At 40.4% G+C, this 24,690-nt stretch overlaps 3 protein-coding genes across 3 annotated transcripts in view; 1 reads left to right on the top strand and 2 right to left on the bottom strand.

Moving 5' to 3' along the window:
• Window positions 1–8,488, top strand: part of erc2 (ELKS/RAB6-interacting/CAST family member 2) — a 30,749-nt gene extending 22,261 nt beyond the window's left edge. Inside the window, exons 10-16 of the mRNA XM_078248596.1 lie at window positions 225–424; window positions 4,198–4,321; window positions 4,520–4,680; window positions 6,094–6,241; window positions 7,325–7,957; window positions 8,221–8,288; window positions 8,398–8,488. Coding sequence (XP_078104722.1) covers window positions 225–424; window positions 4,198–4,321; window positions 4,520–4,680; window positions 6,094–6,241; window positions 7,325–7,957; window positions 8,221–8,247 — 1,293 coding nt within the window. The 3' untranslated portion in view covers window positions 8,248–8,288; window positions 8,398–8,488. The remainder of the gene's footprint in view (window positions 1–224; window positions 425–4,197; window positions 4,322–4,519; window positions 4,681–6,093; window positions 6,242–7,324; window positions 7,958–8,220; window positions 8,289–8,397) is intronic.
• Window positions 8,489–12,984: 4,496 nt separating this feature from the next.
• Window positions 12,985–18,063, bottom strand: creld1a (CRELD disulfide isomerase 1a). Its single transcript, XM_078248595.1, has 6 exons — window positions 17,864–18,063; window positions 17,228–17,437; window positions 17,052–17,135; window positions 15,807–15,902; window positions 15,539–15,679; window positions 12,985–15,461 (listed from the first exon to the last, which is right to left on the bottom strand). The coding sequence occupies exons 2-6, from the start codon at window positions 17,424–17,426 to the stop codon at window positions 15,241–15,243; spliced, it is 741 nt and encodes a 246-aa protein (XP_078104721.1). The 5' UTR covers window positions 17,427–17,437; window positions 17,864–18,063; the 3' UTR covers window positions 12,985–15,240.
• A 94-nt stretch (window positions 18,064–18,157) lies between these two features.
• On the bottom strand, window positions 18,158–24,542 carry il17rc (interleukin 17 receptor C). The gene is made up of 15 exons (XM_078248594.1): window positions 24,434–24,542; window positions 23,809–24,148; window positions 23,255–23,495; window positions 22,289–22,395; window positions 22,017–22,137; window positions 21,890–21,931; window positions 21,668–21,783; window positions 21,269–21,325; window positions 21,046–21,109; window positions 20,728–20,951; window positions 20,324–20,377; window positions 20,180–20,231; window positions 19,971–20,066; window positions 19,578–19,616; window positions 18,158–19,480 (listed from the first exon to the last, which is right to left on the bottom strand). Exons 2-15 carry the CDS (start codon window positions 23,902–23,904, stop codon window positions 18,852–18,854), a joined length of 1,938 nt encoding a protein of 645 aa, XP_078104720.1. The 5' UTR covers window positions 23,905–24,148; window positions 24,434–24,542; the 3' UTR covers window positions 18,158–18,851.
• Window positions 24,543–24,690: the final 148 nt, after the last annotated feature.

Below are 24,690 nucleotides of genomic sequence, written 5' to 3'. Positions count from 1 at the left end.
ACTCTGCTTTATTTATTCAGAAAGAGAGATAGAGAGCAAGGGGAGTGGTTAATATAAGACATTGATGGACTGCAATGTACTGTGTGTATCTCTCTTCCATGGGCAGTAAAACATTCTGTTCTGTAGTGCATGGTTGTGTTGATGTTATAATGTTAATGGAGTGTATCTTCGGGTGTGTGCATGTTTGTTTGTTTGTGTCTTTTCCTGGCATGTGGATACAGAAGGCCCATGAGGTGGAGCTGCAGTCCGGCCCCAGAGGGAACCCGGAGTACGTGGACCGAGTGAAGCTGCTGGAGAAGGAGGTGAGCTACTACAAGGACGAGGCCAACAAGGCTCAGACGGAGGTGGAGAGACTCCTGGACATCCTGCGAGAAGTGGAGACTGAAAAGAATGACAAGGACAAGAAGATCGCTGAGTTGGAAAGGTAATTTAATCTGATTGTCTTGACAAGTTAGTTAAAGTATTCAAATACATCTTAACCTTTGGTTTACCCTGATGTGACTACTCCCTTTCATCATACAGTATATATTGTCTAGTACTATTGTTACATAGAAATAATGAATATATGTGTTTGCTATTTTGGCAAAATTGTTGCATTATTACATCACGTTAGTTTGGCAGACAATTTTGTCTAAAGCTACTCACAATAAGTTAATTCAAACTGCTGTGAGTAAAACAAAATAACATTCCAAAACCCACCACTCTAAGCTCTGGACCAAGAGATACATACAAACATACAATATATAACAAAACAAGATACAGCAAAGAGAGAAACCCACACATGAGAAGAAAAAACAAAAACATTTCCATTGTATATTTATATATCCTCTTTTTCCTATCGTCATATATCCAGATATGATAGAAAGAAAAACTACAGTAGATGTCGTCAAAAATGGGACGTTTTTTAAGAGCTGGTTTATCAGTGTAAACTCTGTGACTTACTCCTACTGTGTCCAGTTGCCAGACAGAAGGTTTTAAATTTGGTCTCTGAGATTTCTGCCTGTTTGTGAGCTGACAAAATATGTTATTTTGTAATTTGGGTGAACCACCTTTTAATGTTACTATCCTAAACAATACATTATGTTATTGTTTGTCCATTGAGGCTATGAGCCCCTGACAATTCAACAGTCAAAGTTCAAGTAGTAAATAGTCCTTTGTCAACTTTAAAGTGCCCTGTTCTATGTTCTCTATTTTTAAGTGAACTTCCATGTTTCTTTGTAGACACGTGCTGTAATTTTTCCATTGTTATATACAAGTGTGACATCATGACTTTGTGTCAACACACTGTCTTGCACTGGATCCAGTCTTGGTTTTGTGTAATACACTCTGAAATACACCTTTCGATGGACAATAGTTGCAGCTACATGTTGCGATACACCTAGAGGGCTCTGTTAAAGTTGTGACCCTATGTTAGATGTGATATTAGAACACAAGTGCCACTCAGTCACCCCCTTAATGGAAGAGGTCAAACTGATTTCAGTTAATGGACCACATAAATAAAGCTGGTGGCCTCATCAGCTCTTGGCTCACCTCTCAGTGCAGTATGTGGTTCAGAGTCTCGGCACTGGAAGCAGCTTTTAGCTTTGGTTCGATAATGGAGGAGACCAACATCATTCAACTGGAATGAATTTAAACTGATGAGACAAAGACTGGATGGACTGCGTGAGAAAGACACATGAGCACTGTCTGCCAATGACAGCCCTTCGCCCTTGCCCTGCCACTTAAAGAGTCCCAGACCCACCACTTAAAACCAGTTCTATTGTTCCTTCCCAGCTAATTATAAAGGGGCCCTTTCGTTTCTGTGTCATTCTTATTTGTTAGTGGTGTTTGATTAATTAAGTGTTTTTGTCATTTTTTGCCATCTTTACCCACTTTCTTTCTGTCCCTTTCCTCTTTCTATCTTCTGTTTCATGCCCACCTGTTCCTTTCTTCACCCTTTGCCATTGATCATTTTCAACTTTGGTCTCAAACCTAATTTTTTTTCCCCTTTCTCCAATCCGATTCTGTTTTTAAAATCTCTTCTCCATCTCCCACGCAACTTCTTTCCTGTTGTGCCCCCTTGATACCAGCCCCCCTCCCTCTGCCCCTCGCCCCACCCCTCGTCCCGGTGGCAGAGCCCCCCCTGACCCGCTCCCTTCTGTGTCCGCTGCCCCCCAGCAGATAGGGGGCATGGTGTGGGATTTCCTGGGAAAGTGAGTGCTCTGCCCTGGCACTTCAGCTCGGCTGCGTGGTTAAAGTCTCCGACTGCAACTGCTGCAACTGCATCTGGTTTCACCTGTGTGCCTGGGTCTGCCTGCTGTCTGAAGGATTCACATATCTTTGTATCAGAGTGGCAGTCTCTGTTTTTAGTCTGTGGTGATATTGCTGCACCCCTACACATGATACAAAGATCCCTGGATTTCTGGTTTGTTTTTATTTCTGCAGCATGTGTTTGCTCAGTGATATGCTCAGCCAGCTCACAAGTACAAAACTTCAGGTCATCATTTTTACAATATATGTGCAGATGCTCATATATTCTGTGGTGTTCCTTTGATTTCCTGAACAGTAGACGTAACTTCATGCTGGGGTTACTGTTGTGGCCTGTTTCTGTAATGATGCATGGTAAAGTCACACAATAAAACCAATCACACCAAGGATTCAGCAAACTAGCAACCAAATTTTAGTTACACTTTAAAATTTTCACAGTTGTAACTGAGACCCAACATTTGCACCTGTATATAGATATTTAATACTAAGTAATATTGTAAATACTACACTAAATACTGCATTACGCAGTTTTCTTGGTGTGATTTTCCCAACTGCTCACACTTTTTTCATCCATTTTAGTTGACTGTACTGTACTTTTTGTCACTCAGTGTTCTTTGTTGAAATATCTTAGAGCACCTATGCACACTAACACACTTACAGACACACACATATACACTTTTGTGTGTCTTTTTGTGGTGTCTGTTTGTTGAAACTTATTAAGTTTCTGTCCTTAAAGCTGTGGCTTCCTCCTGCCATGAGCACGCTTCCCCTGCTCATTCCATCCACCCATCTGCCCACCTCACCCTACATCACCCTCACCCACCCTCTGTAACTTTCACCTTCTAATCATCCCAGTAACATCACCTGACAACCCCTCTCTCTTCTAGTGGTCTTTACGGTGCCCACCTTCCTGCCCCACCACGCCCTGCCTAGCTTGCTCTACCAGATACTAAAGGGAAATGATCAACCTAGTGGCCTGCATGAACAGGGCTGCTGTGCTCCAGGTCTACACGCGCTCTGTGAGTGAGGTGCTGTAGTAGGTAGGGTCAGGACTGAACCCTCCATCTTGAAGTGTGTCAGTCCAGTTGGGTCTCTTCTGTCTGAAAAACCCTGCATCCATAACTAATTCTCCTTCTCTCGGTCAAACCACTTTTGGCTTTCCTCTCCTTTTGCTCGGCACTTAGACCTGTCTTCCTCCCTTTTGCCCTGCTGACTTTTGCCTGTCTGACTGCATGTCTGCCACTCCCAGGCTTGGCAGCAGATGCACATGGTTCCATGTTTTCAGAGAAGGTGCATCCTGCATTAGCTGTGTCAGGCTGCAGAACAGCGGCTGTCACAGGCGCCTCTATAATCTCCCATGTTGTTTGACAATGAACACACTGTGATCTCTTCTGAGTCTTCTGTATTGTTTTGTTTTGTGTGGTTGTTTCTTTATGTTCTGGTTCTAATGTCCGTATGTTTTTACTTTTTCCTTTGTGTGCTCTCGTCTGCTGCTTCCAATGTCTCCTTCACTTGTCCCCCTTCTCTTCTATCTCTTCCTCTCCCCATCTGCAGTCTAGCTCCCAGGTAAGTTATGCCCCTCTCCCCCATTGCGCACCCATCTCTACCTATATCCATCCCAACTCTGGTGCTTAAACCTGTGAGTCATTTCAGCAGTGTCATGTTACGTAACATGAAGCTATCAATTCATCTGTTGTGCTCATGTCTTGTTGCTGTCCTGGTGATCTTATGATTGGTACCATTTTGAAACAAGACAACACTGTACTTGTTCTCCTTGTTTGTGTTTCATGTTTTTTGTTGTGATATATGGGAATATATTATACCATACTCACACATCTAATTACTTCCTAACACTATTGCCCCAATAGATAAATGGTACAGCAACTACGGAATGGAATTCAGAAAAATGATTGGCATGGAAATGCTCTTAAATTGTTATGTTTTTTACAGACAAGGAGGCAAAGACCTGACTAAGAAGGGTCCAAATATCAAATTGGGACCACAAGGGGACAAGAAAGGCTTAGGACAAGACCCTCGTAAGGACAGCTCCATGGACAGTGGCCACCACGTAAAGGTGCAAATTTACTCTTGAGAAATACACTTAGTTGCCAGTTTATTTTAACCTTCATGAAGGTGGGATTTATTGTAGGACTTTTGTGTTGGACTGCATTAGGTTTAGCTGAGAGTATTTATTAATGAAACATTACATGTCTACATTTCTATGTCTGTGTGTCTTATTTATACATTTGGTGTGTGTTCACATATAATGCAGTTGGAAGAGCTGATGAACACGCTGGAAAGGACGAGGCAGGAGCTGGATTCCACCAAGCAGCGTCTCTCCTCCACACAGCAGTCGCTGCAGGAGAGGGACGGCCACCTCACCAACATGAGACAGGAGCGCAGGAAACAGCTGGAGGAGATACTGGAGATGAAGTTAGTGCCATCCTGACAATTGATGTCAGCCTCACAAAAACAACAAAAACAGCCCTTGTTGTGTTTCTGACTAAGGCATGGATTAATTTATTGTTTGGAAAATTCTCTCTAAACTATCAACCAAATAATGTTCTAAATTCATTTGAGGGGAGAAACAGGGCATGCAGTTCATGACTAATTTTATACCAATTTAAAGTCACATCAGCCCTGGCCATACGTAGTTTTACTTGCACTTAAACAGCATTTGACATTGATGTAGTTAAAGTAACTACATGTTACTTTTAAATGTTTCTGCAACTTTTTCATCTGATGATCATAAATTACCTGTAACATCAAGGAGACTTATAGTGAAAAGAATGCTATTTTTATATAGTTTTTATTAGTGCCTCTGCCCGGGTCCGATTTTTCCTGCAAAGTCACCAAAAGATTTACGGTGGGTAAACCGGCTCTACAGTCACACATTCTGATGGGTCACAGATTTCGGCGTAACACCGAAAAAGCCTGTGTAAACCAGCCAGGTAAAGGGTAGCAGGAGATATCTTTATATAGACCTAATTGTATTTACATTTTATTTTAGAAGTTATCTGTTGTAGTTATGGCTAATACTGGGGCAGGGCCATCACAGAAAAAAAGGAAATTAAACGAAGAACAACTAAAAGCTAAAAGGGAAAGTGACAGAAAACCTGTCAACCTTGGTCGGATTTTTAACAAATGGAGACAATTACAGGATTGTAAATGGTTCAAAACCGACCCAGAATTGGCCCTCAGGTATGTACTATATCTATTTCATTCATAAAATGTACAATGCACGATGTGGTTGTAGTCAGTAGCCTACAGTAAATTATGCCCCCCTTCCATTTAGCGCCTGGTTTTATGTCTTTTCAGTCCGTGTTTGTGTGGGCCTACTATTTTTTTTAGTCCCCCTGTACTTGTGTGAAGCGTCCTTGGGTTTCATGAAATGCGCTATATGAAGTTATTATTATGTTTATTGCTACAACAACAATCTCTTAATGCTTTGGCTCCTGACACAGTGACAGTGATACCCGGTTTAGCTAAGTTACCGTATGCAACACTTTTAATGCAACGATGCATCTGTAACATATTCTCTTAATGTAAATAAATGATTTTCTGTCTGAGCAAAACATTCATCGCAACTATATGACCTCCCGGTAATGCTAACTCAGTAATACAGTGAGTAATACAGCATTGTAAAGAAAAGATCTTTACGACAGCAGGTGTGATACAAACACTACCACTTTTGTCCATAGCAGCCGCTAGAATCACCACAAACTGAAAGTTACTTTAAATTGAAGTGTTTTAGTAATGGGATGGCTTAACTATATACCATTTCATTAATGTTCTTCCTATTTTATAGAATATAAATGCTGATGCCATAAGGTTTTTCTTCTTCAGGCAACAAGCTCTGTTGGCAGCCATCAGTGAGAAAGATGCTAATATTGCACTGCTGGAACTGTCGGCCTCCAATAAAAAGAAGACCCAGGAGGAGGTGCTGGCCCTCAAGAGGGAGCGGGACAAACTGATGCACCAGCTCAAACAACACGTTAGTACTGCAGCACAATGTCAAGGAAAATTCTGTCTGCACTGTAGCTGGTTGCCAAGGCAATGCTAATCAAAAAGAAAAATGTAGTTTAACTTTGCTAGTTCAGTTTTTCCCCAAATGTGTCTTATTCTGCTGTTTGAGTCTAAACTGTTTAACGGGCAAGTCAAGCTAACTCATTCCACACAGGTCCACATCAAGTTACATGGTCTCATTTGCAAATTGCCAAGTCATTTGACTCTCTTTTCTGGCCATTAACATGACACTTATTTTGAACTTTGATAGTTTCCTATCAAAGCAGTGTTCATGTGCATAGCTGAGGTCAAATCCATTCAGTGCAGAGGCCTAAAAATCAAGGTGTACCAGGTCCAAATTTGAGTCTTAAATGTTTTTGCTTTCAAGCTTCAAGTCTTGTCAGGTCAAGTCTTAAGTCTTTAACTTAAGTTCCACTCAAAATCAAAGAGGTTTAGCTCTATATTTCTAGAGTTATACACTAGAAATTCAGGCAGTGACAAAATGGTCTCCTTGTGTCTCCGTAAGGTGCCCTATAATATATATTATAAGTATATTTATAATGCATTATAGACATGGGTGTTATAGAAATTGTTACCAAAGAGTTTTTAAAAGAGTTTTAAAAAGAGAATACTGAAGTAGCTTCTGATTCCCAATGAAAGATTATTCTACAATTGTGGAGCCCTTACCGCAAATGCCCTACTACATACTGTGAGTTTATCGGCTGCTGACTGTACCTTCGTATTTAGTGTACAGATGTAAGAGTGGTATCAACAGTGAATGAGCTTATTTCCCAAAGTGTTGAACGTTTCCTTTAATTGTGTATTTTCTATACAAAATCACAATTACCTTAAAAGGCTACAGAGATGAAATCACAGCTGAAGTCTGAGAAAAAAAAGAAAAATATAAGCCTCAGTGTTGGTTGCATGGTTGTTGTACTGGATCGTTTTACATTGTAAGGTGTTACTGTTTTAACGTCAACCAACATATACTGAAAATATGTGCTTTGTGGGATTGATGTTCTTTTTAACAGCTGCAGATCATCATGCACTAACCAGTTTCCTCTTTCTACAGACACAAAGCAGAATGAAGCTGATAGCCGACAACTACGAAGATGAGCAATATCATCCACACGGTCCTCACCACCCCCAGCCTCAACCTCCGCATGCTCAGCCTCAACCTCAGCCCCAGCCCCAGCCCCAGCCCCAGCCACAGTACCCCCACGCTCCCCATGCCCCCCATGCCCAGCAGACTCCATATCCACACGCCATGCATCCGCAGCACCCACAGCACCCACAGCACCCGCAGCACCCACAGGCCCCCCAACAGCACCCACACCCACAGCAGCCACAACCCCAGTACCCTCACCCTCCTCACCCACAGCACCCCCAGCAGCACGCTCAGCACCCCCAACCACCTCCCCAGCACCAACAGCACCCACGGCCCCCACAGCCCCAACACCCTCACCAACAGCACCCGCAGCATCCTCCACAGCACCCACACCCTCACCCTCAGCACCCACACGGCGCTCCCCAACAAGGACCCCACCCCCAACATCCACATCCCCAGCACCCTCAACACCCTCAACACCCTCAGCACCCACAGCACCCACACCATGGCCAGCATCCACGTCACCCATCGCCCCATCATCGTGGAGGGCCGGCCCGAGGACCCCCACATGCTGGTCACCGCCCTGCCCAGGACCAGGTTAGATGTCATTTTTTTTAAATCCCACCAATTCACCGATCAAAGTATAAACCTGGGAAATCAACAAAAGCAGGACTGCAACTACTTATCACATTAATAAATTCTCTGATGCTTTCTTTTACGTGTAATCGTTTTAAACGCTTATTTTTCTATCACACTGCCTGCTGTTCCAGTGATGTCTTTTGATCAGCAGTTACTCCAGTTTCTGTCTACTTTCTTTCCTCCATATCACTGCTGTTGGCCTGTGACACTGCCATTAACAGGATGACGACGAGGGCATTTGGGCATAATCTTTGCTGTGACAACCAAAGCTCTAATATTGTTTTGAGGGGTGAGATATGTTTAAGATTTTTCCACTTTATGATTTTCAGTTTCCTCTCTGCCTGCAGTGTCTGCTATATTTTTGTAACAAAAGAAATGGCTGTGTCTCTCACATTCAGATGATTCAGTCACTACAGGAGGAGCACAGCCATGCCATGATGTTGAAACACTACAGTACCCGGACAAACATATATTACCTCCACTCAATCAACACTCAGCAATGGGACCTTTTGTTTATTTTCCGGGGGAAAGGAGGGGGCACTCAGGTGTCCAGGTCATGCGGGGAGACTGACAGCTGAGCAGGTGATTTCAAACATTTCATCTTAGCACACATAATGTATAATAACACACTAAATGAATGTTTTCAGTTATTAAAAACAAATTTCCAAATGGCAACGATGTTCTTCATTTTCTGCGTCATCTACTTCCTCCGACAGGATCACAGATACGGGACTGAATTGGAAGGAAAGGGACAGATGTTGATGCCGATGGAGAGACAGATGTATCAGATTCTTGACAGGGCATGCGATCAACAAGGCAGCCCTGCATCAGAGCTCTCACACAGGTCACTTCACCTGTCTGTCACCAGCTCAACACTGCACCTCTTCAGACCAACAATGCCCTCTTGATCCTCCCAGCAGAGATCTCCCGACAGTCTGCCAGCCCAGTATTTGTTCCTCATCCTTCTTCCTGTAATTGATTCAAGATCATGGTTGTCTTGCTGTATGTCTCATCTGCCTGACTGACTCCTCTGGCTGTGGTTGCCCCCCCCTTACACTTGACTCTGTCATGGTTTCTTGATCCTCACTGCCCTACTGACCAACCTGGTGACATCTGACCCCTCTACCTGGCTATCATGACCCTCATGACTCATGACTCTTCTGTAGTTTTAATCATCTGATCGTGTTGATGAGCTATTTTATCCTTTGTGGCACACTTGAACCTCTTTTTTACCTTTATACATGCCCCAAAAACCATCTATTTCTAGAGAGGCTTATGCTCAGCATTTCTAAAAGTGATGTAGTGTTGCTAGACTTGCTTTTTCCACACACCAGATTTGAGTGTTTTTTTTTGTTGTTGTTGTCATTTCTTGTTGGTAAAAGGAAGAGCTTAGAGCTGACTGATAGTACGCATTTAGCCTTGCCTGCAGCATCAGGGGTTTCCTTGGCTAAACGAGCAGGGCCCTCCAGTTCTTGCGCTTGTTTTAGCCTCAAGGCTGTGGGTGCCATCGATGTTTCTCTTCATGTTACCTCATTTTAATCAGAAGTAGTCCAAAAAAAAAATCAATCTATGCAGATGTCAATTCAGAGTGAATGCATTTTTATTTCCCCATCCTCACTCAGATTTATCCGTCAAAGTGTAATTAACCATCCAATCAGAGTGGCCAAGAGAGCGGTCAGAAACTATTAATCAGTCAGATTATTTTGAGTTTCTGAGACTATGCACCTATGCACCTCCTCCGTGTTGCAGGAATTTTTACTAATGGTGCTTCTGCTGGTGCTCAAACTAAATGGTGTCAGAAAGACCTGGTCAAGAGCATCTTTTAGTCCTTTTACAGTCAAAAAGCTTGATCCCACAATGGGCTTCAAAAACAAACTGTAAAAGACTGCTTTGTACATACGATTTGACCTTGGGGGCTTTGTGATCGACGATCACTTCAACACCTCTATGAATACTGCTACTATAAATACATTATAGACTACGAAGTGGAGGATGTTCAATAGATGTTGTCCCTGCAGGTCTATTTGTACCATTGAAACCCCAGTCTCTGACCTACAGTATGCTCCTGCTCCCCTCTCCCTTGTAATTCTCCTCTTCCAGCAGTAGTCTGTGTGACCTCCTCAATCATAGTGACTTGTTTTCTCCTTCTCAACAAGGTGGCTTGTGCCTCGTAAAAACTGTACACATATATTATAGATATGCATATATTATATTATACATATAGAGAGAAATCTATAGTGTGTCTATACGTGGTCAGAAAATCGTTTCAAACTGACAAGATAATAAATGATTTTTTTCTTCATGGTTATTTTTCTAACTGGCTGGAGGTCAGAGAGATGTCTTATTTAGAGTGTTGAGTGGTGTGATTTTCGTCTGATTTGTACATTGTGAGAAAACCCCTCAGCAGAAAGTAACATTCCCTGTCTGAAAACACAGGACAGCCCAAAAAGAAAAAAAAGAAAATATATATATATATATATATATATATATATATATATATAAGAGCTTTAGCAATTTATGGGAAATAGAGAAGTGTATCCAAATCTATCTAGAAGTCTAGAAAAGATTACATTATTACATTCCTTTCTTCAATGTGAAAACATTTAGTTAAACACCACTTGGCTTGTGGTGACAACTTCGAACAAAAAAGACTGAACTTTGCAGCTCGCATAAGTAGCAATGAGATTATGTCTGCTGCACTCAGCATTCAGAAACTTGCACTTGTGAGTGAGGACTATCACATTTAACATCCAAGTGGAGGTTTAAGTGACTCTGTCGGGATGCATTTCTTTCGTTTGTCGTCGTTGCTGTTTGTAAACAGATGTGGTAATATACGTGACTGTGACAGCTGATTAAGTAGAAAAACCAACACACTGGTGCAGTATAGTGGACAATTGAATTAGACTGTTACAATCCCCTACTTCCTCTCCCTCCCCTCATGGTGCTTGTGTGTCTCCCTTATATGGCCAATTGTTGATCGTTGTATATAAATGTCTTTCCATCTACCCATCTCTCCACAAACCAAGGTGATCCATGCATCGCCTTTTATGTGTCCGCTTCACATATGAACCTCTACAGCTCCTGTCACTGACCAAGAATCAACAGATTGTGTGAAGCTTTTGTGTTTGTGTTTACAAATGTTATGAGAAAGGTCCTGATTTGGATTTTAGAATAAAAAAGGGAAGACAATGCAAACAGACAGAGGAGCAAAAATCCTCTCACTTCACCATCAGGGGGGCGGAGTACGAATCCTCCATTTTCAGGTCCTTATCTACTGAATACTTGAAGTAGGGGGTTCTCCTACCATGAAATACCATATATGATTTACATGGTAGAAAACATGAAACATTTCAATTGTGCCCATGCATGCTGATTTTTACATAATGTGCCAACTGAAAGCGATGATATAAGGATAATCTCCTGTTCTCTATGCAGAGCGATTTCTTAACTGTTGTGTCAAAAAATAAGGTTTAGGAGACACAAAGGCTTAGAAGCTGGGGCTGGTTTCCTGGGCTTAGACGAAAGACTAATCCTGGTTGTGAATGACTTCACATTCAGTGTGAGGTAGAGTCAAGAAGTTAAGTCTGCATCTGTGAATAGAAGCAGCCGTCTAGAGAGACTTGAGTTGAAGGGTCTGTAGGTTCACCAATAATTCTCAAAGGCCTTTGAGAAAAAGGTCTGAAAAGCCTAACATACATTTTCACTTTATTGTTGTATACGGGTTGTTTTTCTTTTGCTGTATGTTGCTGAAAACTTTGGATTAAACAAATCACTGTGACCAATGCCAGAAACATTTTTGTTTTGACGGAACAAATATTGTTTACTTTTTTATTCTTCATTTTTGTATTTAAGTTAGCTTTATTTTTTTCTATTGTTTCAGCTTATTGAATATGCCAGTTTGAGACTGTACTATTTGTATAAGTAAATGTTTTGAGCTGTACAGTAAAGACCTAGGAACAAGTTCAATGTGAGTGTCCAGCATGCTGAATGATTACTTGTGTGAACGTGAGCTAATCTCCCATGAAGCATCATTCCTCTTCATTACTTGCATCTGCATCGTGCATTGTGACGGTGTGATGTCGTGTTTGAGAGTGATGTGTGTCTCACTTACTGTGTCCCCCTAGTAGACAGCCTGTGCAGTTTTGTGAGAGTGCAGCATGTTTGTGTAAATCTATTCATAAAAGAGAGATGTGTGTGTGTGTGTGTGTGTGTGTGTGTGTGTGTGTGTGTGTGTGTGTGTGTGTGTGTGTGTGTGTGTGTGTGTGTGTGTGTGCTTTAATGGGTGTGCGTATGTGTGTGTATGCGTGTTATGAATGCAAACGAGAAATATCTATTTAAAAAAACGATCAGAGGAAGTCCCTAGAGGAAAAAAAAAGCGAGATTGAGTCAGTTGAAGTTTTGAATGAAGCATGGATACTCTGTGATGTTTTCTGTTTTTTAAACATAGGAGGCTGTCCTCAGTGCCCCAGTTTGCTCTATTGTATGTGCTGTATCAGAATATTAGTATTGAGTGTTGGCCAACTTGTTTATATCCATCAAATAAAGGTGACTTTCTTTCTGTCTCCGTTTGCAAATTTCTACTCAAAGTAAACTTAAAATCAGTTAAATCGTATTAGTTAATTGTTTTCTAGTACAAATACAAGTATGCAACTTGAATGCATGGTGTGAAACGTTTGTAAAGTTGTAAACAAGCACACTAGTAAGTAGAATTGTGCACTAATTTCATATCAGTTTAAATTTTAATATACATTATTAGAATAATCAAGTCCTGTAATTATTACTGCAAAAACCAAATGGTAGGAATACTGTAATACTATGTGGTTAGAATAGCAAAGTTCAGTAAACTTACTCTAATAACTATTTCTACCTCCATCGTTCCAATATCAAAAGTCCTGGGTTTTAATATTCAATAATTATATATTACTCAACAGATGGCAACAACAGCAGCGTCCTGCAAAATTATAAAAAAAGAGGAATCCTGGGTATACAGCATGTTGACACAGAACTTTTATTTCAGTGTTTTATATACTTAAGACAAGATGTGCACTGTTATCCCGAATTAGTTGACTTTTTTGGAAGTTTAAGTGGAAACCCCTTGCCTTAAACCGTCTTAGTTTTTACACAAGGTGAAACTTAACAGGTTAAGTTGTATTAACATAGAGCGGTAAGTTGATGGAGTAGACAAATCAAGTTTACATTAGTAGTCATTACTAAAAAGCGTTTTCTTGAGTCACGTTGTCTGAAATAAGCTTGTTAAGATAAAAATACAAAGAAACATTACAAATATGGAACATTAAGCTACTTATCAATACTAGAGGCATACTTTGTTTATAAAAATATGTTGTTTTCTTTTGTGATGTATTCAATGCATTCACTCCAAAGAAACAGAAAGAAATCATTGAATTTAAAACACTGAAGCTTTCCAATGTCCTGTGTTGTGTAGAGCAATTCTCTCTAGAGACACAGTTACTGATTCCCAAACTGTGTAGCAAACTTTGACTTGTCTTTCGCTGCCCAGACCCCATCAGTCCCTACCCGGGTCTCGGTCATGGTACAACAATAAATGTAGATAACATGAATCCTAAATCAACCATACAAAACTAAAACCCAGATATAAACATAAATGCACACCCAACATTAACAGAACATTATAAAAACACACTTTAACTAGGACAGAAACTAACCCTAACCCTGAACATTTTTTTTCCCCATGAGCCTTTGCATCGCTTCAGCACAGAACAGTTCAAATGACCCCGCCCCTCCCATACAGAAGCTTAAGATCCTTAGTTATCTCTGCTTAATAAAAACTGTGCACTGCATACTGAAGCTGTTCATTACAGATGTGATTTAGTAATAATTTAGTTTTTTAACAAAACATGAAAGAATAAGTAGTGACCACTAAAAAGTTTAATTACAACTAAATATGGGTTTACAGTGTGCACATGGAGGAAAGGGGCATTAGAAATAGTACTATATAGTATAATGTACATATTACAAAGGCAGTGCCATTGTTACAGTATAAGAAGCAAATCTAATACAGTACATGGTTTCTGCAAACAAATTCAAGCAAGCTGTAAATTCTTCTTTATTCAAGCTACAATTGACACCATTGTTTGTTGGTGGCTCCAAATGCCAGAAAAAGGTAGCTACTTAAAAACAATAAAAATCAATTTCCAGCTCATTACAGAAAAGTGGTACAGCTGGACAGTCGTTTAAAAGTCTTCAACTGCTATCTTGCGGTCCTCATCAGTTATTGGAGTTTGTGACGATAACAAAGCAAACACCATTCATTGATGAAGACAGTAAAATACAGTTGAAAGGCTCCAGACAAAGCTGGTAAGTGGACCTTGAATTGAATTGTCATACTACTATTTACAAGGTCAAGAATAAACTTCCACACTGTGTTGCCCATCTCTGTGATATTACAGGATGATGTCTAAAAACTGTGTAGTGACGAAGAATCATGATCAATCCTAGCCGGTGAAAAAAATATTTTCCATAGTCAGTCAGACAACAGAAGAAGCAGTCACCTGATTTCTCACTTCTTCAGGGTATCTGCATCTAAAACCTGAATTTCATTAAAAGGCTTCAAATATGAAAGAAGGGATGTTCTTTTTCTATGGTACGCTCTGTACACTGAACTTGGTTTTATATTATTTTCATGGTGGTTAACATTTTGCCATAAATTATCTTACAGATAGAAAAGTGTGACATTGTCCATCTGGACAGGGATTGTTTCAGGCCTTGCTGAGCAGTGGCACATGAAATGTTAAAGGAGAAATCCGGCGCAAAATGAACCTAGGGGTTAATTGACATCATTCACCAGTAACATAGCTCAAGCACGGCGTCCGTCGTTCGACTGGTCGTGACTGCTTTTCCAAGATGACGCCCGCATGTATACGTGAACGGTATTGTCTTTATAAACTATCTTTTTAATAAACTGTCTGTACACTTACAAAGTTCTCAATGCTTAGGTTTACATGTAGGGACCCTCATTATGCTACTGTGGAAGTGTGGTGCTATTTTGAGCCTTGCTAGTAGTATAGAAATAGCGATTTCTTTTTACTTTACCCTCTGCCCCGACGACTAGCGTTATAAGCTAATTAGCGGTTTGGGCTAAAACCGGTCACATTCAATTAGCATGAAAACATATGCCAGAGAACGGTTGACTCTGTAATCATGTGTTATTAACCCCTAGGTTCATTTTGCGCCGGATTTCTCCTTTAAAGTTTTTTTGAGCTTTAACGTCCCTTTAAGAAGCTGTCTAACAAACGGTCTCCCCTGTCAGAAAGCCAGTACCCTGCCATGGCTGCCACTGCTCCCATGAATACAGATGTGTAAACCAAATCCCCCTTAGCAGCCAGCGTGGCCAGAGCACAAAGCACCACCCCGAAGATCATCTGCTGCAGCACCTCCACCTCGTCATCCTGAATATCCTCAAACAGACCTTTTCCCTGAACACCTGCAAAGGGAGATAAACATGTGAGAGGTTGCAGTGTGGTAAGGTGTTCACATGATTGTGTGTATGATGAGACTCACCAGGTTGCTGCTTCTTCACACAGACACCGTCCCTATGAATGAATCCTTCAGCACAGTCGCAGCGGAAGGAGCCTTCTGTGTTGGTACAAATCTCATCCAGACCATGACAGGCAAGTACCCTGTCACTACATTCATCTATATCTAAGAAAAACAAAGATATCATCTCATCAGAGACTTGTAGATCACTGCAGCTCCTTAGGAGCACATAATGAATGCATGCTGATGAAATAATACTTCTTGAGAACATATTCTCTTTTTAAGCAATTACCCAAACACTTGGACCCTGTCAGTGTGTACCCAGAGGCACATTTCCTGCAGCGTGCTGGTCCGCTACCCATACAGCCCACACAGGCCGGGTCACAGTCTGAGGAAAGAGTGACCATTTCATTTCTTTATTTACAAAACAATGTATATGAGTGAAATGTGCCTTAGCGTTATATAATATTGAGGCTCTCCAGTGCAGCTATTAAAAGGGACCAAGTATACGACTGTAGTTACTGACAGTGGTCATCAGAGGACACCATGGAGTACTTGTTGGACTTTATTGTGTTATGCTTGACATTTTGTAGATGTGTGTGATTTAATGTCTCCTGTTTCATAATGTCAAATCTATAATGGGTGTCGTTTTATGAAGAAAGTAAGCTATGTAGCTAGAACACACACACACACACACACACACACACACACACACACACACACACACACACACACACACACACACACACACACCCTGCACTGTACATACATGGACACACCCATCTTGTTATCATATACATATTAGAAAAACAAAACATTGTGAGGAATATTGGAAATGTGCGGGGAAAATAGGGCATTGATAATTGATCAAATGTGTGTCAAGACCAAACTAGAGTTAGCACCTTGTGGTTGTATGCCACTGCCAACCAATCAAGTTGCAGTTTACATCCAAATGTATCCCCTTCTTTTCCTGAGTTATGGTGTTGAATATGGTCAGAAATCTAATCAGAATATTTTATTAAATATTCTAATTTAAGCTTTTTGCTTTTTTTTACCTGCTGATTGGAGATAAAAAAGGAAAGACATAAAGCTTTGTGTTTTCAGTTTACATTCCATTATAATTATCTAACTAACAATATCATTAATTTATTATATATTTTTATTTTGTCTGATAACTTTTTACCACCTTTTTCAGTTTTGGGGCTATGTTTGCCTGGATTAGTACTGAAACAATTAGTCAGTCAGTGAGAAGTTATAAAAAAAGTAGGAAAATACAACAATTTTTAAAAACAGATTAATGAATTGTTCAAGCCATTTATTAATCAAATATGTCAATCTTTTACTGGTTCCAGCTTCCCAAAAGTTAAGGATTTGCTGCTTCTCTCTCTTTTATGTCACTTTAAATTGAATATCTTTATATTTTGGACTGCTGGTTGAGCAAAACAACTTGAGGACACGTCTGACATTGTAATTTAATTTCTACTTCTTTAGAAAAAGCCTTGCTGTTGTGTTTTTACTCCAATTCTAAACCACTGACCTCTGCACTCAAAGGAACCATCTGTATTGAAGCAGTAGCTGTTTGTAGGACAGATACCCAGCTCCGTGCCACACTCATCAACGTCTAAAACAGATCAAAACATAAATACATTTAGAACACTAGTGTGCATGATTTATGCCATACATGTATGTGATGATAGGCTATGTATACAGTACCTACACAGGTGTTATTATGGAGTGTCCATCCTGCTCTGCATTCCTCACACTGGTCATTTTCTGGGCCTGAACACTTGCCGCAGGTATCTGGACAGCTGTGCACCTGAACAGCCAACAGACAACAAAGCCAGGCAGCCTGCAGCGGGTTCCTGTGAAGCATCCTTACTCCCATCTGTCCCATCAGGTCCACAAGATACATTTGTTTCTCTCCTAAATATCACACCCAGGTTTGTTTAATGATGCTTGCAAGTTAAGAACAGATGGCTGACAGAATAAAGTAGGCTAATAGGGATTAAAATAAAAAAAGCTCCACCTGAAAAAAAAGAAAGAAGCTCCACCAGGTACAAAAATGAGTTTAGGAGTCTGTTTGTGGCACTAGTGGTGGAAAGTAACTAAGTACATTTACTCACTTACTTTACTTTTTTATTTTAATTGTACTGTATGCAACTTTATACTTCTGCTTCACTACATGCAAGAGACATTAGATTGTACTTTTTACTCCACTACAATAACCTGACAGCTATAACTTATTACTACTTCTACGTAGCATACTTCTGTACTTTTACAAATAACGCACCAATCATTTAAGTGGACCTGAATACAAACTCTAGCCATAAGTTAAGGGTTTTACTGTACCTCTTCTACGTGCGTCGAGTTTGAATTCTGTCCTCCTAAGTAAAGTTTAAATGCTGCGAATACAGCCGAGACGCGCTTGTCACACTTCAACACTCTTTTGTGTCTGATTACAGAAAATAAACCAAACATCCCGAGCGGACGGAGCATGCAGCACCCTCAAAGCACCGCCCCTCCGGGATGTAGTGGAATATTTTAACAAGCACTTCTGTGTGTCCTTAAAATGACACTAGATTGCACCAATATGATCCACCGCCCTTCACTCAGAGATGGCCAATCACTATCCGAAATCCGCCATGCACTAAAATAAGCACATTTATTTATAGACAAGTGTTGACAGGCTTACAGTACATGGATATAATTAGTCTGTACGATTTTAGGTTAAACATTTTAAAGCTTAAAAAAAATATATTCTATATTTTTCTTACACTCAACAAATTCCATGAGAAAACAATGACAAACAATAATTTAATCCTGAAAAAAAGTAGTCTGTGTAGCCAAAGCCTTATATAACTTATTCCTCTGTGCCATAGACCACCGTTATGGTCCAAAAACCACTAAAACTACTTTTGACACTGTTGCACTTTGTGACATTTTCCTTCATAACAATGAACATTTGAGCCAGTCCGACAAACTCCTCCTGCTGCCAAGCTGTTCACTAACACATCAAATCTGCAGCTGAAAATAGTCCCTTACAAATTACTTCTATTTGAGTAACGTTTGCTAAAAACTGCAGTGTCCAGCCGTTGGTTAGGAAATTAAGTAAAAATAAACAGGTTTGGGTTCTGGCAACTCCAGACAGAGAAGTGTAGTCGAAAAAAGTAGTGAGGAATGGACGTATTGTTGTTGGTCATTTCATGGCATTTCTTGACCATAACAACAATATAGATCATTGCCAGCCAGCCTTTAGTGACCTATGTTTATCTCATCCACAATTTGGATGAAGATGTCTTTCATATGCACAAAGCAGAAAAAATAATTTATGGGAACTTCAAAGGCATGTCTCCAAGTTTTTCTCAGTGCCAACATATTTACAGTGTGATGGCTTCTGCTGGTCTTGTCCCTCTTTGGTCTTTGCACTCCATTTCCACCTTGTCCATCCCATAGTGAGCTCAGACAACAGAGCCTGGATCTGAGAGGGAAGCTGGAACAGGGGCAGCCCCTGAAGAAGCTCCGGTAGCCTCCTGTCAATGCTTGGATGGGAGTCAAATTTCACCAGAAGAAAACGTTCTCCATCTCTGCCCAGCTCCTTGTCCGCTTGAATGAGGAATAGGGAGGCCGTGAACACATCAGAGTAAGGGGAACATATCTGAGGGAGACCCTTGTCTCCCTTCATCTTGATAACCTCTTCGTTCCTATGGGTCCATTCCTCTGCTCTCTCCAAGGCTTTGCGGGTCAAGACAAGCACAACTCGGCCGCCCAGGCTTTTCAGCTCCAGCAGCTGGGAGTGCAGCCATGGCAGAGGCCCCATAGTGCACTGCTCCTTCCTGCTCCACTGATCCACAGACACACTGAAGCCCTGGTTAAAGAGCTGGGAGCCAAGCTGACATACTGACTCCGAGACACCATCATCCACATCTGGGGGGCTCAGCAACACCACCATATGACCCTTTCTGCCAACTTTAGAGAGGAAAAACATGTGGGGATGTCAGAGAGATGTTCAATCAGGACTTGATGATTCTTTTTAGTAGTAGTAGTATTAAAAGAAAATACTCACTCTTTACAAATCCGCCATGATGCCAGCTCCACACCCATTCTATAAAATTTAGAAAATGAAAAGTAAATATACCATAGGGCTGAGCAGAAATACATCACAGGGATATGTATCATTTCAGTGCACAAATAATTGATTCCTTAAACTGTATGTGGGTAAAATATATGCACACTTTATGAACAATTCCCAGATCTAGTAAACAACATTTGGTCTGTGAGGCAAATGAAAGGAGCCTTTGTGGTAAGTGCCTGAGGAAAAACAGTTAAAGTTGGAAAAAGCATTTTATCATGGGTTGGTTACAAATTCAAGACCAGAGAAGACACTGCTTTGTCTTCGTGTACGGTATTCTTACATATTTAAGACACTTAATGCAAAAAGATAAAAAAGAAAACTCACTCTTGACAAAGTCATGAAGGAGATAAAATATGAGCACAGTCAAGCAAACCAGCAGCATTACACCAACAACCAGGAGAATCCAGCGCGACCTGTCGGCTGCAAGTAGGCATAGTACAAAATCAAATCCTGTTCATAAAAAGTTCAAGGAACAGGTGCTGTATATATGCAAAATAGTCCCAACCAGCCCCAGGATAAACTTTCAGACTCACTATTTTTTAAACAGAATGGACCCAGTTCATGTCCCATTCCCTTTACTTCCACCTGCATAAATGGATAAACATATATGAGTTATTGAACATCAGTAACTAAGTAAATATACTGTATGACTCACAGGACGGTTGTGAATACTTTACCATCACACATGTTGAGAGCTGAACGTGGATGTCTTCAAACACCCTTATTGTCTCCTGAAGAGGACACAATTATACATCTTGGGTCAGTCATTAACAACTCATGCTGTGTAGCCAGGCGTTCACAAAGTTTCCAATGATACCAAATATGTCAAAATTGGGTAAATGTGTATAACATTTTGCACAAGACATCTTGAATATTATAGTTCAACAAAGATAGTTCACTCAGTGTAAACATTATACAGCTGCAATTAAAAGTTGAGATAAGCTGATACAGAATATATATATATATATATGTGTGTGTGTGGGTGGCGCTGTCAAAGCAGATAGTTATTTTTGAAGTTAACAAAAACAAACATGGCAGGCATAAAATGAGGGCTACAACCCTCAGTATTAAAGTTTCTTACCCACTGCCCTTTGCTGTTTTGTCTCCATGTGCCATTTTCCAGCTGTTGTCTAAAGCCCTTCATTTCTCTGCAGCAGCAGCTGTTCTCTTTCTGGCAGGGCCACACTTCACCCTCCAGCCTGCAGGGGGCGGACAGGTTCCATGATAGCATTGTGTGGTAGTTGTTCATTTGACCCTGGCTTACAAACACTGACACATTCTGCCATACGCTCCTTTGGAGAAAATCTAAAATAGACACACAGGAAACATCAGCCGACCAATGTTAAACAACCCACTATTCACCCTGTGGACCGAGACCAGAAATAAAGTGACATCTCACCTGTGTTATTAATGAAGGGGCAGCTTTGAGTGCGCATAGACCTCTGATCGGCCTCATCCCATACCTAAAAACACACACACACACACACACACACACACACACACACACACACACACACACACACACACACACACACACACACACACCAGTCATAAAGTTCTGTGTAGACACAACACTGTTGATGTGGTAGCCATAAGTAATCATGATGTTTAAGTGATGGTACCTGAAGACACATGCAGGGGGTCACAGAATGCAGAGGGATGGTCGTCTTATTCCATATCTATAAAGTAACATTTAACACATCATTTAAAATACAATACGTGATCAGCTTGTAAAATATGATGCATTGCTGTACCAAATGCATGAGTAATAATAATGCAGTCGGGTTTTTTTATAAACATCTGAAGGCCCCATTCTGAGTACTTTTGCGCTTATACGCTATATATGCTTCAAACTTTCACTTAAGTCTTATTTTGAACGCATTACTCTTTTTTACATTGTTGTGCTATCTGAATACTTTCTTTACCTCTGCATAAACAAACAAAACAAACAAAAAGAAGCAAAAACACAAATGAATAACTGTGACTGCCCCCAAAATTAGGCACTGATATCCAACACTGACCTGACATATACCATTCTTCTCATACTGGACACACACAGAGGGGAGGCTTTTATTCCTGCCAAACTGCAGTTCCACCCAATTCATCTTTTGGTCAATTACACAGCTGAGACTGGGCACTGAAAGAAAGGAAAGAAAAAAATGGTTAATTTCCCCAAATATAGAAACTAAACGGCACAAGTAAAACCAACACACATTACACGTATTATGTAGGGGATTACTCACCATGACAATCTTCTACATGTTCCTTCCACTCCTGGGAGCAAACTAAAGACAGATAATATATGTCACTACTGGCAGCTAGTTATGAGTTGTATGAGGTGCTTTGTAGTTAGAAGACCAAACGCTATACCTTTATCTAGAGAAGGAGCTAAGAGCACAACTTTTCGTGATGGTGTTGGTGGTGTAGAAGAAAAAACAACCACATGGCTGCCGAAGGAAACCCCAGCTGGCTTGGTAATGTTCACGGAAATCTATAGAAGACACACACACACACACACACACACACACACACACACACACACACACACAGAGTTTATAAAACAAGATGACCAGAAGTGAGCATATAGTACATCCCTATTGACAGTACAGATTTTATATTCCAGTACAGGGAGTCTACAGTACCTTTGCCTGGTTTTGGGGAGTAAGAGCTGTATGATTAACTGTAAACTCCACCTTCTTGCACGTACACATGATCTGTTCCACTGCATTGTAACACACTGTCACAGACGCTGTTGCAACAGAAACAAGGTGGGGCTCAGAATTCATGGAAACACACCTGTAGAACACTACTCAAAACTCACTTCCAACACCCACACTATACCAGTCATGTTTCAACCCATTAACTATGAACTGAGTATACATAACATATTGAAGACTTACATATATTTTTTTTTCAAAAATGTCCATAGAGTTTTACTGTGACTTATTTACTCCACTAGATTCAAGTTGATTACAGTAAACATTTTAGCCAGTTTATAATTTGTCCAAGATCAATCAACAATAAAAATAAATAAAAATGAAGTTTCTCTGTGGTGTTAAAGTTACATTATTATAGTGTTTTCAAGGAAATGTTCACGACAGAAATACATCAACCATTTACACAAATGCAACAAACTACTGTTAATTTCACGATAACCTTGTCACAACCTCCATGTTTGCTCATGTATTATTCCAGTAATGAATTCCCAACATCCTACAACACGCTCCTCAGCAGCTGACTGTTAAATCTCGGCCCTTGGTCAAAATAGTTTCCACTCCATGTGACGGTAATGTAAATTTGACAAAACATTAATAAAAAGAATGTGTTCACTGTGATGGGTTGCCTATTACAATATAAGCGGCCTTGATGGAAGAACATTATTTTAAAGCTTGATATATTAACCCCCAGTTATATTATAGTTATATTAACCCCCATTAACCCCAGTGTGGGATTAAAAAAGTCTATCTTATCTTATCTTAACGTGGTGTACTTTGGGAGACGATGACATGAAGGCTCATTGATGGATTTAAGCGTACAAAACAACCGGTATGGTCATTTAATAACAAGTGATAATGTGACAGTAGACTACACGTAGCCTTAGTTTTTACCGTTTGAATTCCTCTCAGTCTCCCTGCTATAATCCTCTTCCTCATACCCAGAGTGGCCTTCATCCTCAATGACTTCATCCAGATGGATGTTTATCTCTATGTCTATCATCAGACATAATGTACATGGCGCACTGTCTCTGCAGCAGAGCTCGATAGATGGAGTCAGGTTTTGAACATACACAGCATTGTTGTTCTCTACTACAAGAATATTCCAATTGCTCATGGTGCAATCAGAGAGACCCTATAAGGAGACAGAATTTGACACGTTTAATGTGTTGCATCACATTTGTACTGAATGTTATCTGGATGGTAAATATTTGCTGTTCAGAGGGCTATATTATGTACATACACCAGCCCTACGTTGTGACAAGCTGGCAGATGGTCATACCCCTGTGTCTAATTAAATGTTTGCGAACAAAACACTTTATCAGTAAAAAGGGAAATTAAAATGTCAGAGCAGGCTACAGTAGTAAAAGGAAATTAAAAGTGTAATCTGTCAATAAAAACTATATGTACACTACTGCAGCACAGGAAATGTATTGTAGGTCCAGTACCTGTGAGCAAATGACTTCATATCCAGAAATCTCCAAACCACAGAGAGAGAGTAGAGTCAGTAAAATGCACCAAATGGACTGTCCAGGAAGTAACATTTTGCCTGGAGACACACCGAAAGATTTAAGTTCTACACCATTTTTCTCCAAACATCTTTCTGTAGAAGCGACATGACAGCCTTGTTAAACAAGCCCAGCATCTTTGTCCTCATCATGACTTAAGGCTGGAGAATCAACTTGATTGATGATATCCTGGCTGAAACTGCACACTGGCATGGGAGGCAGTGAATCGAGACAAACTGTTAGAGAATAGCTGGTTGATGGGTTTGGATTTGGTTATGGCCTAGGGAAGAAGAGACATACATGAGGGCAGGTAGGTATATGCAGTAGCAACAATAACAACCCATTTTTTCTTTTAATATAAACAGGCTCCAACTGTTATCTGGTCTACTGACTAACTTAGTTTGTCAAGTTCACAAATCTAGACATAATAACTGAGAACTGGATGGTCTCTTCTTAAAACAGTTTGAAGCATTACAGTAAAACAGCAAACAGTGCCAGGACATAAGGTAACATCAGAAATGATATCAAATTATACTGGTATTTATACTAAAATCATCTTACTTACTGTGTTTAGTAATCCACTGTAAGTATAGTTCCACTCCTCAGACCAAGAGTACACCTTGTCAGAGTTGCCTAGAAGTGTTTGAGTAATGTGAAAATTGAACCATACAGCACGTCACCGTCCTGTCTCAGGAGTAGTCCCTCCCTCTCTCTCTCTCTCTCTCCCTCCCTCTCTCTCTCTCTCTCTCTCTCTCTCTCTCTCTCTCTCTCTGTGTTTCTGTTTTGTCTATCTCTGATTTAGTCCCAGCATAGTCATTAACC

Source organism: Sander vitreus, chromosome 4 (assembly GCF_031162955.1).
Source record: "Sander vitreus isolate 19-12246 chromosome 4, sanVit1, whole genome shotgun sequence".
In the NCBI taxonomy this organism is placed as follows: Eukaryota; Metazoa; Chordata; class Actinopteri; order Perciformes; family Percidae; genus Sander; species Sander vitreus.
The sequence above is the reverse complement of the archived record's forward strand: the minus strand, read 5'-3'. Positions and strand labels throughout refer to the sequence as shown.

Excerpts from the sequence above, each read along its gene's own strand:
- il17rc (XM_078248594.1), bottom strand. The coding sequence starts at position 23,904 with ATGTTACTTCCTGGACAGTCCATTTGGTGCATTTTACTGACTCTACTC. Across the intron at positions 21,326-21,667 it reads AGAAGAATGGTATATGTCAG|ATATGGAATAAGACGACCAT; the intron begins GTCAGTGTTGGA and ends GTTACTTTATAG. Across the intron at positions 20,232-20,323 it reads AGCTCTCAACATGTGTGATG|GTGGAAGTAAAGGGAATGGG; the intron begins GTAAAGTATTCA and ends CCATTTATGCAG.
- creld1a (XM_078248595.1), bottom strand. The coding sequence starts at position 17,426 with ATGTATCTTGTGGACCTGATGGGACAGATGGGAGTAAGGATGCTTCAC. Across the intron at positions 15,903-17,051 it reads TGGTTCCTTTGAGTGCAGAG|ACTGTGACCCGGCCTGTGTG; the intron begins GTCAGTGGTTTA and ends CTCTTTCCTCAG. Across the intron at positions 15,462-15,538 it reads TGTGAAGAAGCAGCAACCTG|GTGTTCAGGGAAAAGGTCTG; the intron begins GTGAGTCTCATC and ends CTCCCTTTGCAG.